General features: G+C 35.6%; 1 protein-coding gene across 2 annotated transcripts; it reads right to left on the reverse strand.

The window, feature by feature from the left end:
- Positions 1 to 2,003: 2,003 nt before the first annotated feature.
- LOC135689959 (uncharacterized) lies at positions 2,004 to 15,412 on the reverse strand. Of its 2 annotated transcripts, none has more exons than XM_089116287.1 (9): positions 15,276 to 15,412; positions 13,731 to 13,771; positions 13,562 to 13,644; positions 13,175 to 13,269; positions 11,735 to 11,811; positions 11,132 to 11,209; positions 10,500 to 10,812; positions 8,286 to 8,548; positions 2,004 to 2,879 (listed from the first exon to the last, which is right to left on the reverse strand). In XM_089116287.1, exons 1-9 carry the CDS (start codon positions 15,346 to 15,348, stop codon positions 2,685 to 2,687), a joined length of 1,218 nt encoding a protein of 405 aa, XP_088972413.1. In that variant the 5' UTR covers positions 15,349 to 15,412; the 3' UTR covers positions 2,004 to 2,684. The 2 variants fall into 2 exon arrangements, with proteins under 2 accessions (XP_088972413.1, XP_088972412.1); XM_089116286.1 differs by having other exon boundaries at positions 2,004 to 2,882.
- Positions 15,413 to 16,632: the final 1,220 nt, after the last annotated feature.

Below are 16,632 nucleotides of genomic sequence, written 5' to 3' on the forward strand. Positions count from 1 at the left end.
AGTCTTTAGTTTTTGATAAAAACGTATGGCCATAGGTTTGCCAAATTGACGGATTTTTTTAAAAAAATTCTGACCAAATTTTTCTTCTTTTTTATTGCCTGATATGATAAGAAAATGATAAATAATAAAAAGAACTGCTGTTTTTTACAATTAAGGCTGAAACTTATACATTCTTGTAGTCTTTAGTTTTTGATAAAAATGTAAGGCGATAGGTTTGCCAAAATGACGGATTTTTTTAAAAAAAGTGTACCAAACTTTTCCTCTTTTGTCGCTTGATATATATAAGAATGCTGAATAACTAAAAGATTTTCCTTTTTTCAAAATGATACCTAAAAATGACACATTGTAGTAGGCTTTTGCTTTTGATAAAAATGTAGGGCCATAGGCTTGCCAAAAGGATGAATTTTTTTAAAAAAGTTTCTTACCAAAATTATTCTTTTTGTCGCCTAGTATAATGAGAGAATGCTAGATTTTGATAATAATGTAAGGCTTTAAGCTTGCAAAAATGACAAGTTTTTTTAAAAAAAATGCTCACCAAATTTTTCCTCTTTTTATTGCCTTATATGATAAGAACATGATAAAAAATGAAAAGAACTGCCGTTTTTTACAATTAAGGCTGAAACTTATACATTCTTATAGTCTTTAGTTTTTGATAAAAAGTAGGGCCATAGGCTTGCCAAAATGACGGATTTTTCTAAAAAAATTCTTACCAAATATTTCGTCTTTCATTGCCTTATATGATAAGAAAATGATAAATAATGAAAAGAACTGCCATTTTTTACAATTAAGGCCTAAACGTATACATTCTTCTAGTCTTAAGTTTTTGATAAAAATGTAAGGCCGTAGGCTTGCCAAAATGACAGATTTTTCTAAAAAAATTTCTTACCAAAATTATTCTTTTTGTCGCATAGTATAATAAAAGAATGCTAGATTTTGATAAAGACGTAAGGCTATAAGCTTGCGAAAATGACACGTTTTTTAAAAAAATTGCTTACCAAAATTCCTTTTTTTGTTGCTTTATATGATAAGAGAATGATAAATAACGAAAAGAATTGTCATTTTTTCACAATGTAGGCCAAAAATGAAACATTATAGTAGGCTTTAGATTTTGATAAAAAGGTAAGGCTATAGGCTTGCCAAAATGACGGATTTTTCTAAAAAAATTAATCTTGATTTGGCTGCATATTCTTAGGAAATGCTAACCAATTAACTGCAATTTTAAAAGGATAGTTTTTGAAAGTTTCTAGTGTTGGTCTACAAGACTCAAACACATTTGATTCGTTTGTTTTTTAGTCTCTGTTTCATTGAAAAAGCAATTTGTTATAAAACTGGATTATCTTTGGAAAACTAAGGACTTGATCCTAAAGCTTGTTCTGGAGACGAATCATCCCCGTCTTCCAGACACGGACAGTCCCCCGTTTCAGGGTCATTGCACATGCGCATTATCACTTGAAGCCCGGTCAGGAAGTTGTGTGGTCACAAGCAGAACCGTTGTGAGAACACTGTTTTATTAATGCGCATGTGCAATGACCCTGCAACCTTGATTGGTTTAAGACGGTATTGTTTCGAAACAAAGGACTAAAGGTTTCGTCTCCCGAACAAGCCTTGTTCGAAAAGACAGCATTTAAAAACATTGCATGATTATCGCTAATCAAAAGGCGCCAGTGCTTCAATTTACGTATTGCTTAACAAAATTTGCTTATATTTGAAATTAAGGTAAATTTGAAAAGAACATTATATGATTTTTTGCGGGCTACAGCTTCAAGTTGCATAAAAAAACATTTCATAAAAAGTAAAATAACACTTTCAAGAATTTTAAAGGTTTTGGTCTAAACTGTATTTGCTATTATTACTCATTTCAGGGTAAAAATTAGATTTCCTAAAGCTTGAAAACTTGATTCGAAACTGTTATATTTTATGAAATATTTATATTCATTTGCGATTAAGATAATTTCGACGTTATAAGAAAAATTTTCAAGCCTCCTTCGCCAGAAAAAAAGCAGTTTTAAATACTCTCATCTTGAGTGGAGATCTAGTAATGATTTCAATAAACATTATTCTTAGCTCAAATTATAAGATACTCTGTGATGTACAAGAGCAATACGCCCTCAAATTCGAGCCTTGAAAATTAATATTACGAATAAGATTTCACAATACAGGCTTATCAAGTTATCATACATAAAACTTGATACGCTACTAAAAAACAGCAGACACTTTTCTCTAAACAAGCGAAATCTGCTCGTTTAGGGCAAGGAAATAAAAAAGGTTAAAGGTAGGGAAATGGGTTTCAGTTGACATAAACCTTAGCTCTCTAACAAAAGATAGATAGGCCTAACTAAACCATAGGGTTTCCTTTTCCAACAGATTCTAACCATTATCCTCAAAGCAATAGATCACAATACTGGTTATACATGTTTTTCGAGAGCTTCGATATGTGGGAAGGAAAATAATTTTGGTCCAACCGCGTTTTGTCGCTGCAGACTTTTGAAACACTAGAAAATCACTTATTCTAGAGAACTCAGGAAATTTGACAAAGTCTATATTTTGCCTTGTGCTACACAGGTTCGGAGGACAGGCTGATAATGCAAAACCGCTAGTTTCCTAAATCATTCTACCTAAATCTATAGAAACACATACCAGCGGTGTTCGCTGTGGATTTCCAAGTTCACTTCAAAAAGGTTCTGCTAGCAAAGCTCTGGTGGTGGAGGACACTCTGGAATTTGTCCAAAAACGAACTTTTCTGCTTTGAAGGCCTCAAGATCTCTTTCAGTCACCTTTAATTGTGACGGGACTTCTTCTACTGTGTTACCCACAGGTTGATTCTGTTGCTGTAGGGCTTGGGCAAATGGATTTGAAGACTGCATCGCACTCGAACCGGTCTGCTGCAAAACAAAGCAATTTTGGTAGTAAATCTTCAAATATCAGAGTAAACCTGCTATGAGCAATAACTTTAGGCTTATTCGGAATCAACGTGCTGGTAAATCGTAGAGTGAACGAAACAAGGAGTCTTCAACCAAGAAGAGTTAAGAGGAATTGATCATGATGATGATGATTGGTAATGATTATTATTATTTCGATGGAGTTGATTGGTGATAACTCAAGATTTTGATTGATAAAATGCTTGATGGCGATGCTGATGATTAAGGGGAATGATTGAAAACAAAAATGCTAATGATTAGAGAGAGCTAGTGAACTTGAGAAGGTACCGTGTCGTTTATTTGCGAATGTAACGAGCATTTCAAAAGCAACAATTTACAATATTGCTATAACTGCTCTAAATTTACTGGGTCAGTTTTTTGCCCATTGGTCTTGCAGAGGATTGACTATGTTTGCTCTAAGCCAAGGTTGCAGTTACCTATTTGGTAATCGGAATCCACAAAAATAAGAAAAGTCTGAAAGAAGACACCGTCTCTTAATGCAAGCCTGAGCTTGTGCAACAAGCAAGGATGAATTTATCGTAATTCCATCTCATGAAAATATAAGACTTATTTTCGAAGAAATACGGTAACTTTAAATATACAAAGGACTTTCCTCTACATGAGACTCTCCATAATTAGATCTTAAAAATAAAGGAATTCAAATCTGAACGTTTCATAAACCAACAGCTGAACCTCTTTCTAAACTGCTTTCATCGCCGCTGAAGGAATAGTGGACCTATACAAAACCAAGCAACCAGCTAGTAGGAAGCAGGTTTCTATGACTACTATTGAAACAGAAACAGTGCATAACAAGTTCCTCTTGACGCAAGAGCCATGCCCTAAACTTTTGAAGAAGAGGACCTTAATATAAAAATTGACCATCAAAATTCTGTTCAAGGTTTGAACAGATGCTAGAAGGTTTAATATTCCTAAAAAAATTTACCAATCGAAGAAAGTGAAGATACTTACAAGGCAGAAGATATTCAGCAAAGAGGTTTGTTTCTCATGAGCCAATGTTGCACAGCCGCAATAACAACAACTAATACTGCTTGGCTTATCAACGGCATATTCGCTGCATTCACACGAAGGTGACAGGCACCGTCCTCTTTGGACCCCTTTAAAATCGCGCATAACGGCCGAAAACAATAAAAATACGAAACGATACTTTGGATGCAGAACCAGAATTGAATGTCTCCGGGTCTCGCTGAATTGACAGAACGGTTTTCCAAGAAATGCAAAGAAGGAAGTAAGTAAAACGCAGAATACGAAATAGAGGAACGTTGAGAAGCGGAACGTTGCTTTTAACGTAGCAAATTGGAATTTTCTTTCTGGGCCTAAACATATTCTAAAAGTATTGCTATTTTACACTAATCCTATGTGGTTTCAGTGGAACATCGGGTGCCCGCAAATAGAAGCAATGCTTTATGAAAAGAAGAGGTGTTAGTCTTTGGGATATTTAACAGGGTTCCAAGTAGTCTCGAAAGCTTTGGCTTCCTTGTGTGTTATAATGTGTGTCTAACATTGTTTGATACAGATTTACCTTCGCTGAACAAAGAAATAACTAGACAAATCCTTAAGATAACCTCACTAGTTTGAATAAAGTACAAAGGGAAAATGAAAAGATGAGAGAAACAAGAGCAAAATCCGTGCCGACGGACTGGAACACGGACAAAAGCTAAACCGAAATCTTATGTCAACACAGGAATTAAAAAGTTTAGAATAAAAGGGTAATTTTGATACAGGATAATGTGGTACACGCTTTTTTTATAAGGAACCTACCTCACGGCCTAGTTCCAAAATTTCCTTATTTGTAGACCTCAAATCATCAAATTGTAGAACTAAAAGTTCCTACACTGTTTTGACTACAGTAACACTTCATCATGGGCTTCCCCGGCTCCCCCTTCGTCGGAGGCCCTGTTCATAGAGAGAGCCGAATGGCAAAATAAATGCCAAAGGTTACGCCAAAGTCCTGAGACGAAAGCTGAAGTCGAAGGGGGCGAATAAAGTGTTTGCTTATCGTTGCTGTGTCATAAGAACAGAGCATACGAGACAATAGGGGGTTTCCTTTGATAAATTATGTAAAATGCGAAGTAACTGCGTGCAAATTCTAGTTATTTCGATGAACGAAGTAGGCCTAAAGGTGGCGCGGCGCATTAAAAAGCAAGCAAAAGTTAGCTTCATTACAATTTTTCAAATCGAAAAGTTCCTTAAGGATTTCGTTTTTAGTACAAGTTCTTAAAATGTTTCGGCCTTCTACGCGTAGGTTCCTTATAAAAAAGCGTATAGCTCAGCATCATTCTATTCCAGGTTCCAAAAAGGTGTACGAAAAATATATTTATTCTCTTAACTTTGCAATACAATCTGAATATAATTGCAAAAACCATCAGCCAAAAATTATGCTCAAAACCAGGGGCCGAGTTAGGTTTCGAAATATGAGTGGAGTGGGGGCATTGATTTTTCCCATTATATAGATATGATATGATATGATATGATATGATATGATATGATATGATATGATATGATATGATATGATATGATATGATATGATATGATATGATATGATATGATATGATATGATATGACATGACATGATATGATATGATATGATATGATATGATATGATATGATATGATATGATATGATATGATATGATATGATATGATATGATATGATATGATATGATATGATATGATATGATATGATATGATATGATATGATATGAATAAATATTTATACACGAAAATAAACCCTTCAGCATTTAAAAATAACTATGTAAAATCTAACGAATAGAACAAAAATGTTCTAAAATTTACTTATTGATAATAATTATATCTTTAAAATTTTTCTTATCTTCAAAAGCTCAAAATTTTATAATTGTATCTTTAAAAGCTCAAAACCCAAAAATGAAAATAGATGACGATATGCTACACCGAGTGTAAAAGCTTGAGATAGATTGACAAAACCATGCACGTTTGCTTTTTTTCAGGCACCCCGTAAAAGCTTTATTTGGCCCCTTCTCTCTATTACGTCCCCCTCTCTATTAAGCCCCTCCTTATTAAGCAAAAACTTAAAATAAGCCCCCACTCTCTACTAAGCCCCCCCTCTTTAGCCTTTGTTGTCAAACGAGGAAAAAATGCGCATTTAGTAGGTCTCATGACGGGTGCGATGAGAATAAAATCGTGTGCATTAAGTACAGCCCATGTAAATATTAACTTTTGCGCCATAGAAGTCAGTCGAACTTTGTTTAGAAGATGTTCCAGAGTTATCAATTGACCCTGGTGATTCTGATGAAGATGAGGACCTTATAAGTGATCAATTAGACTTTCGAAGCCACTAGCGAAGGTTTCTGACAAAATTTGTATGACATTTTTATAACAAAAAAATAGACAAGGGCATTTTTAAAACATTTTTTACTTCAACTTTTTAATAAGCTTCCTCTATCTAATAAGCCCCCTCTCTTTTTAAGCCCCCTTCTTGAACCGAAGAAAAATAAACCCCCAAGGGTAACCTTTTTAAAAGAAACAAAACTCTGGATTGACACTCAGTTTAAGTGCTAAAAGTCGCTTTAAGGTTCCTTAAGTACCAAATGCCAAAGGGTTACCTACTTTTTAGAAACAGAAAAACGTAACATAAGATAACATAAAATAGAATGCCTGATAAGTCATAAGGAGCTCTTCTTTCCACTAATCTTATTCAATTAAAAAAAAGATAGGTGCCTAATCGTTGCAAAGGTTGAGGATGATTAGTGCTATCCCGGGTGGGCTCAGTCAGTTGGTCAAACGTATATCAAGTGAGTTTCGAAAAACTCCGAGAAAGGGTCGTCTGAAAGCTAGAATTCTGGGACATAGAATCTTGAAAATAGTGTGGCTTTAAACTCAGTCAGAGGAACCACAAAGATGGTAGGAATTTACTTATGGTGTTACAGATCATTTTTTGGAAAAACAATGGCTATTTAAGTACCACGAAAAATGGAACTAAAAACGGGAAATGAATATGCCCTTTCCGAGAATGGGAACATCAATCCTACCTGTTTAACAATTCTGTCCCACGATAGATTAAGGCTACGTTCACACTGCTCCGTATTCGTTTCGCTCCGTTTTTGTTGATGAAAACGCTGTCCGTTCACAAATATCTGTTTTCAAATGAATACGATTTGAATACGGTAAGTGTTCACATTACTCCAACAAAAACGCTGTTGGTGGCCTCACTTTTGAAAAAAGGCGTTCACGAATCCTCGACAAATTGGCGTCATTATGAATGAAATTAAATAAAAGTAAATCGTGAAAAACTTTGTTGTAACTGCTACCAGTCCATTGTGAATTTTCAGTTTCAAAATTTTTTAGATTTGGTGTGCTACAAAACGCGTAATTTGTTGCCGATGTTAGCGTATTCAAATGTCTCCGTTTTTGGTGTTCACACTGAAAACGGAGCGTATTCAATACGCACCGTATTCGAAAGTATCCGTTTTCATTAGCGTTTTCAAACGACTCCGTTTTCATAGCAGAGTAGTGTGAACGCAAGGCAAAAACGGATTAGTTTGACTCCGTTTTCATTTGAAAACGGAGTAGTGTGAACGGGCCCTAAGCTCTTTATCCATAAAGCTTTTACCACAAAAGATACCCTGGGTACCAGAGTCTCCATTACTTAGTGGGCCATTTAGACTCAGAAGATTTTTTGAGCAACAGTGGCGGGGTGACCAAGTCGATTTTTGCGCCCTATCTATATATCGTGGTTATATAAAGGCATGTGTTTCTAGAAAGGAAATCAATTTTTGTAACTTGAATTCAAAATTTCACGAAAAAGTTTTGATTAAAAATGGCCAAATATTACAAGCAAACAATTTTGGCGCCCCCTTATCTCCATTAGCGCCCATATTCAGGGGGGCCATGGCCCCCTGGCCCCTGCCACCACGCCGCTGTTGAGCAAGGATTGTGAGCGTATCCATAAATATATTACGAAGGCTTTTCAAATAGGCATGAAAATTAAAAGAGCATTAAAATGATGTCGAAATACTACTTCTCGTCCAACGCGTCTCAGGATACAAAACGTGTTGGAAGTATATTGTTTTAAGAACTATAATGTATTGTTGCAAATAAACCAGATTAGCAATTGTGAAATATCAAAATGTTTTTATAATAGTGGTCAACATGGTGTGGGGGTGGGGGTTGGTATGGGTGAAGATAACATTCTCCTAATTCTAACAAAATTGCAAAACATTTGAAAATTTCCAAAATATCTGAAAATATTAGGGGTCACAGTCTCCTGCCTTCGTAACAACACCCCTTATTAAGTTGCTATAGAAACCCTTGCATTTGAGTATTAAGATAAACCACATATTACTTGCTGCTTTAAAAACGAGGGACTCACCTGCATACCAGTGAAACCTGTTGCCGGTCCAGTGGCAGTATTTATTGCTTGATTGCTGGTCTTCTGGCCAAACAGGTTGCTCGACTGTGGGTTATTACCACTGAAAAGGTTCTTCTCTGTAAAAAGGCCGCTGTTACTCGGCTGCTGCGAGGATAAGCCGGAGCCTAAAGGTGTCTGTTGTGTAAACAGTCCCCCAACCGAACTAGCTTGCATTGGGTTCGAAGAAGATATGAAGGGTTGTTGCTGTTTTTGTAGAAAGAGGCCTAAATCAAAGTTGGATGTACGTAATTTTTTAAATAAAAATCTGCAGTAGGTTGCGATAGCTACAACTAGAATAACCAAATAAGTTTTTGGTCCAAATAAGCACTTTTCGCCCGAGACTCTTGAGAGTATAAACGTCGGATAGTGACTGAAAGTAAGTAGGAAATTTCTATCCAGGTGTGGATCAAAAGTAACGTGATAGGAAGAAAGACGCATTTGATTGGTTCTTTGTTTTTGACCAATCAGCGACCGCTAACCTTTCACCTAGTTAGAAGTGCTTCAGTACGCTATGTTCCCGCTATTTCGTGACAGAAATAGTATAATGAAACATAGGAGCAGAGGAAGCGAAATAAATTGAAATAATTTGAAGCAGAGATTGAAAAAACGGAATGTAGCACTAATTCAATTTTTAAAAATGTTAATCATTCTAGTCGGAGAAACAGCTTCCCAAGTAACTTATTTTTGCTACAATCGACTAGGTCCAGCAACAGCAACCTGCAAAAGCAAAAGCAACTAGCAACAGCAATTTAAGTGCTGCAGAAACGCTTATCCGTGGTAAATTTTGCGGTGCATTCAAGCAATAATAGAAACAAAATATAGTGAGACTAACACAGGGGCAAATCACGATAAACCAAAACGGCAGAAACCTGCTACAAAGATCATAGAGACTAAATATAGTGAGACCTTCTACAAATCCTCTTCTGACATGACAGTTCTACTGCTACGTCTGCTGTGAATTTTATCCATTCTAATGTTGTGTCTTGCGAGCGAGCGACTTACAAGGGCAAACTGACCAAACTGGAAAATCTGGCAAGTTCAAGGACAAGTTGCAAGTATTGGCTATCAAAAATTGACTCCATTTACAAAAAAAATTTCATCAGATAAATTTTCGGCGGAAAAACTTCGTCGAAAAAAATTTCGAACAACTTTGCAGAATTTCGTCGTGACAAAATATCGTCGTAGTTTTTTTACACAAAAGTTGCAACATATTATCAAGATCTTAAGAGGAAAAACCATACAGGTTGCTTTATATTCAATTCCATAGATACCCGTTTGGAGTTTGGCTCATCTCCCCAGACAGCACGTCAGGAAAACCAAATTAAAGCGGTATATTTCTTCACTTTATACGAAGGTGGAGTCAAAATAGGTGATTTTAGCAAGAGACTTTACCTTATATCTATAAGGCATGAAAGTTTATAAACAGAGTATAATAAAAAGTATTAGTGTAAGTACAGATTTGGAAAGCACGAGACCATCTCCAACAGGAAAAGTTGGTGTCGAAATTGTGCTTCCTGTAGAATTGAAAATTTTTGTTGAAAAGTACAAGAACCTTGAACGAATAAAAAAATAGCACAGTTGAGTATAAAAAGATAGAGCTGGAATCCTTTAAAACTGGCGATAAAACACAGTTAGAACAGAAGCGTAGCCAGGGTGGTAAAACGGAGGCAGAGAGGGTTTGGCACAGGCGAATTGAACAAGGGAAAATTGGGGTCCACATCCTTCTGGACCCAAGAAGGACTTTTTTGTCATTAGAGGAGGAGGGCGTCTGAGTTGGAACTATTTTAATCTAATGATGGTGAAAACGAAGTTAGTTCGAGAACCGACAATGATGATGATGATGATGATGATGATGATGATGATGATGATGATGATGATGCCTACGATAAAGATAATTGTGAAGATGATGTAAGAAAGGAAAATGACGTAATTGACATTGAATAGATCAAAAGGATACATATATTTAATTCTTGACCTCATGTAATAGCTTCTCTATGCAAAGTCTAAAAAATCTTAAATGCAAAAAATTTCGTACGACAAAATTTTGTCTCAATTTGAATTTAGTCGAAGAAAATTTCGTGAAAATATTTGTCCGAAATTTTGTCACGACGAAATTTTTTTAGTTACTGTATCTAAATCAGGAATATATTACACTATACTTCATGTAAAACTGACCTGGCTGTGCGTTTGTATTCGAACTAAAAAGTGAATTCCCAGCGTTGGCGTTTGAGGAAAATATTGACTGCTTTGAAGTACCAAAAAGAGAAGATTGGCCGCTGCCAAAAGTAGAATCTTGTTTCGAATGGAACGGACTAGCTGCACTCAGCAATGATTGAGAGGTAGAGCTACCAAAAAGGGATTGTTTTGCAGTGCTTGAAGCAAACGGATTAGCTGCTTGCGAAGGCTGGCTTGAAAACAAAGTAGATGAGCCAGAGAATAGGCCGCTAGAACTTGAAATGTTGCTGGGACTATTCTGGAGAACTTGTTCCTGCGAAAGAAAGAAAAAGAATAACAACTGCACGAGTAACTAGGTAAAAGAAATAGTAACATGCCAGGCTGAGTAAATATTTTCAAAATCCGTGGATTATGATAGTGACAAAAATCAAACAAGATTTCAGGATTTTTCGGTTAAGAAAGAACTGATCCCAATTTGGAAATCGTTTTATGCTAGGTAGAATTTAATATGGTAGAATATGGCAAATGTAAAGGTACCTTGTAACAACTGTTTATCGTGTTGTATATTGATACTGGTAATAATCAATAAATCGAATGTACAGGAAATATGCTCTTACAAACAGACTCCTTACCCAGTTTGCAACAGTAATCGACTTCAACTCAGCTCTTCTTGTCATAAATTTCAGGTTCAACTGCTTCATGTTATTTAGCTGGAATTAAAAGTAATTAAAAGCATTTAGCTGATACTTTGATTAGCACTTAAATGGACGAAGATTTGACATGATATTTATCCAAGTCTTGAAGTGGTCTTAAACACAAGGTATCACAATTCCATTCAGGTAACTTCTATTTCTTCGTACACCCAATTTCATATAAAAACACGCTTCACAAAAACACCGAGAATCGATTTATCAAAATATATAAGAACTGCTTAGCCTCAGATGAAAAATAAGAAGAAATACTTGTTTTTTAAAAAAATTCTGTCGCATCAAAACTGAGCAGATTTCATCAGCCAAAAAACCGAGTTACTAAATATGGCTATTTGAAGCAGAATTTATCTTGCTATTATAAAAAACGCAGATATAAGTAAAATATCTTTATTTTTCAAGTCTCAAATTCAAGACTAACAAACTGAAGGCAAAGTTTGACATTCATTAATAAGCAAATAAGGAAAGTAGGGTTCCTTTGCTTAGACGTTGTTTCTAAATAATGAAAGCAGAAATATTGCTGCTTACATATTCACTTGTAGTTCCTTTTTCCTTGGCAATATATGCATCCAGGCGCATTTCATCAGGAGATTTATCTACAAGTCCTAAGGAGACAGCCAACGGTTATTCTGGTAAACGGTAAGTTTTATAAACTGCTACACGACGAAGCTTCAAGTTATCTTAACTGGTTACCTGAATATGAATGAGGATCTATTGTAACGACAGCTAGAAAAAGGATGGATATGAATTTGAAAAATCTGTTAGGAGCCTATTGTAAAAGTGTCAAAGACTTTAGTACTGCTACTACAAGTAGCTTGTTACTGCTACTGATTAATGGAGGCAGCTTCAGTTTAATGAATGATATGATGAGACTGAGCCGCAGCAGCCTAGACGTTATAATGGAACTTAAAGGTATCGTTATTGAAGAAAAACCTTCTAAAGTCTGTAGATTCAGGTGAAGTGCTATATATACGAGAACACTTTAATAGCAGTGAAAGGCTATTTAATCAAACTTTGTGCTAGCAAACTATTTATGCTTGCAAAAATAGTTAACTGGAGAGATAAATGTGTGATATTGCAGTAGAGTTCACACATAGCACTTTCGCTAATAGCCTTTCAAATATGAATGACGTGTTTGAGAAATGACATCTAAATTAAATCCTGAAGTTTTCACCATCATGAAAATGATAAGAAGGTGGCTATCTATTCACTCCCCTTGCCACTCATCCTCTCAATCTCTTACTCCCTCTAATGCACGTCCACCAGCACATGCCTCTTACACATGCCAGACAGTGTATATGTTAAGGAATCAGAAAGAAAAACAGTTTGTAAAACACAACTTGACACTCCAGGCTCTTCTATCTAACAGAACAGTAGAGCTATACTTTTAGTTCCACTTGATTATAGTTCTCTGGTCGTTATATTGGCCAAGTTTATTTCTTCAAATTAATGCTTTTCTGCACACCTTATTTCTATCTAACAGTTATTGAAATTATTTCTGATATCCAGCCAGCTAGTGCAAATAACAACAAAATAAGGATAAATGCAATCTGGGGTATATTCTTTTAAAAAATCCATCTCTTATTGCAATGTGCCTTGCCTTGATCTCATATTATTTGAATTTTCACTCATGTAATAAGACAACAGATAACAAATGTTCCACCTTTCAACAGTACTGGGCTAAACACCTTTGTTGTAGAGCAAGTACCTAAGGCTTGTGTGCAAATAAAGGAGAGGCCACGATAACAGGCTGCTCGACGGACTTTGGCGGAAATCTTGCAGCAAAAAATCAATTAAATAGTAGTATATGAGGAACACCACAACGCGACGAGAATGAACAACACAAAGTTTTTTGCTCTGATGAAGCCCCGTATGCCAGGGCGAAATATAGCCATCATTGATTTGTGTGTTTGTTATTGTTTATTCTCGTTACGTTGCGGTGTTCCTTATATACTACCTAAGGCTTACCTGAGACGCAAGGAGATTCCTTTTGGTAGGAAAAGCAAGAAAACAGCCACATTTTTGACTTCTCCCATAGCAATATCTCACTTTTAATATTCGATCTGAAAACATTCAGAATAACAAATGCACAAATCCAACAGTAAAGGTTTCTAAATTTTTGATCCATACCTTCAGGTGGATATTCCTTAGAATCATGAAGTGTAAACAATTGTTTTTGAATGCAATTTGTCAATATAAGGCTGATGATGATCAATGTCTACAAACTTATCAACAGGCCATTAAGCAAAACACCACTAATTCTGATGAAATTACCCTTGGCTTTACATGAAGCTTTCCCCCTAAGGACAGGCATAGCTCTTGCAAGTGAAAGAACAAATAATGTCTAAAACTCACACAATCTTGTCAACAGGATTTTGGTTATTAGTTGCTGCTTGTTCTTTTGAAAAAACATTTCCTGCCGCTGACCCAAATGAGCTCTAAAAAATAACCACTTATTATGTTGATTTTGTTTTTATAAAATATTATGGCTAGTGTGATGCGTGGGATTGAATTTCAATCTTACCTTGTTGAGTCCTCCAAATGAGTTTGAAGTCCTCAGTCCACCTGGAAAAAAGAAGTTTAAATCAAGGCAAGAATATAAATTTGAACTACAGCTAGGTGGAGAGATTCAAAGACCTTTATGGGACCTACGATAAGATTTTGGACTTAACTTAAATTGTAGAAGTAAACAATTTTTCAGTTTTCATTTTTATGTGTTCACAAGATAAGATAATAATGAGCATCATTTCCACAAATTATACCTTAAACTCAAACACCTCGGAAAGTTTTCTTTTAAAAAAATATATCACTTTGTCCATCATTTGCAGTCAGCTCCCTTGCTATTAGCCTCAACCAAGATAGTTCTTTTAATTCTTATAGATTTGAAAAAGACAAAGTTAGATATTCAGGAGAAATCAGTCACTTTACTAATGAAGCAGCAAAATCATTTGGATTTGGTCACCTAAAGTCCGTATTGTAACTGCATCTTTTTTATGAAGAAAGGAAAAACTTAGGGGTAGCAATAAGTTAGAAATTAATACTGGAATGATTGCTATTTCAGCATCTTCTTGCTTTTAGAGAGTTATTGGTACTGTGTAATTTTCACCCATACATTTTTCATACATAGAAAAATGATACCAAAGAAACCAAATCAAAAACAGGTGCAACTTAAAAAAGGGTAACAGAAAGGCTTTAGAACATTTTTAAAATAGTTGGAAAATCAATCATTATCACACAAAAAAATTTAGAAAAAGATATTAAACAGAACCATGACTCTGCAGTTAAGCCCATCAAAGAGTTTCCCATTTTGACAATTCCAGCCTTCTTGAACTATTTCTATGCAAGTTCCATTAGACAAAGAAATAGACAATTTTTTACCTGATTTTTTTACATATTTACCTAAAAATCAAAAGAATGTAGCACAAAGGATCTGTTGAACTATTTTCAAAAGCTTTCACTGCAACAAGCCATGCAGATCCCAATTTCCAAAAGATTTGTGCAAGTCTATTGAAATTATTTCCATATAATTGTAAGGTTAACTTGTTGCATGGAAAATAATTAAAAGTGAAACATGGTTGCTTAAAAAGGCTACTTTTTGTCTGAATTTTTTTAAAATAGAAAATTGAGGTATGGCTAAATTTTACCAGAAGGGTGGAATCAATATGGGTTATGCCAGAGATATCTGGAATGGACTAATGGCTTTCCTTTGTTTTTTTTTCCAATTGCTTTACTGTCTTTGCTGGCGTATCTTGGGCATGGGCCTTGCATGGATTCCACCTTGGTTAACCTGGCCTTTTCTGGAGGGGAGTGGGGGTGGATACCCCTTTAATTTTGCTCTGTTGCTAAGACTGGTTTATACTATAATATTTCAACTCTATTTCAAGCATATTGATTGGGTTATCATATTTAAACACTTAATATAAACATGTAAATACTTACTGGCAGTATTAGTACCTATTTCTTATCGGGATGTCAATAAAATAAAGAGGATCTAATTAAAGTTAATCAACAATTTATAAAAAATCAGGTGAAGAGAAATACCAAGATGATAGATAAAGTTTCAACCTACCCGTAGGGTGCTCGTTACGACATCTTACACCAAATTTACATGTTCCTTGCAGAAAATACTGACAGGTGACCATTTTTATTAAACTAGATGACAAATTATCAACTATCTTGTATCAGCCTCTTTTTCATAAATCTTCGGCACTAGATCATAGTCAGCTACCGTACATGACGTCATACAAACTGTGGCGACCTAATGAATGAGTGGTAGTATGACGTTATCGCATTCCAACCATTTGATGAAAAACTTTATCGTAAGTGGCATGAAATTCAATTCCTATGTCAACTGGCAAATAGGGTACCTCAGCTCAGTCAATGTTCTGAACACTAAACTATGAAAAATGAAGACTGACGCAATGCTTCTAAAAGGGCCTTTAGACTTGATTACAGCAAATTTGTTCGGGGGAACACTCTCTAAAACGCTTGATAATGTTCTTATGCGGCAAAACCAGTTATCTGAAATATTAGAAACGGCTTCATACATTATTATCAATGGTAGTTACTCTAACTCAAGCGATAACGTAAGATAGAGTTTTCGTAGCTGCACACGCACTAAAACGAGTTCTTCAAATTCAACTGTAAGAAAGTGCTTCAAACGGCCTATTTAATGCTTTCGAGTAGATAAGACACCTTTTTCTGTTTTTCTCAGTTTGTGTGTGTTATGAATTAAAAACCCTTGGAGAAAAAGCTAAACTCCAGCTTCAGCAGAAAATTCCCCGAACGAAATAAGCAGAAAATCTGGCAAACACGCCCATGTAGATTAAAAAACTACAGAATGATTTTCTGCGGTCCTGTAGGGATGTATGGGCCCTGTTAATGCCACAGCAAACCACAGGCAAGTTCCACCATTGCTTGCAGCCTCCGTCTTATTTCACTTAGTCCTCAGTTTCAAAGATGTATGACGTCATATACGCTACCTGACTATGATCTAGTGCCGACCGGTAAAGCCCCGGCCAAACGACTCGATTTTTCACTCGACTTTTTACTCAACAAGAAATCGAGTGAAAAATCGAGTCGTTTGACCACCTTGTCGAGCGAGTCGAATGGCGTCGAGTGGTGTCGAGTGAAGTTTGATCTTTAGCAAAAAAGTCGAGTGAAAAAGGTGTTGTCGAATGAAAATCGACCTTTGAGACCTTTTAAAGTTATTAATTCCATTTTCAAAATGGAATTAATCAAACGAAACAAAAGTATGCCTAAAATAATAATTTGCTTAAGCAAAGTAAAATAGTTAGTGACGGTTTCTGTCTGAAACGAATGACGCTAGAACTTGTCAAGTGAATGTAAAAGAACATTTGCATGTAAGTTAAGCACGGCAGCCGATTTGAGTTTCTTTGCCCTAATTTTATGGGCATGAGCAAAAA

Source organism: Rhopilema esculentum, chromosome 5 (assembly GCF_057945365.1).
Source record: "Rhopilema esculentum isolate cy_ngs chromosome 5, ASM5794536v1, whole genome shotgun sequence".
NCBI classification, from domain to species: Eukaryota; Metazoa; Cnidaria; class Scyphozoa; order Rhizostomeae; family Rhizostomatidae; genus Rhopilema; species Rhopilema esculentum.

Bases quoted from the DNA above. Each gene is read 5' to 3' on its own strand.
- LOC135689959 (XM_089116286.1), bottom strand. From the start codon at position 15,348: ATGGTCACCTGTCAGTATTTTCTGCAAGGAACATGTAAATTTGGTGTA. The intron at 13,270-13,561 runs GTGAGTTTTAGA...GAATGTTTTCAG, and splicing joins AATCCTGTTGACAAGATTGT to ATCGAATATTAAAAGTGAGA. The intron at 10,813-11,131 runs GTAAGGAGTCTG...TTTCTTTCGCAG, and splicing joins CGATTACTGTTGCAAACTGG to GAACAAGTTCTCCAGAATAG.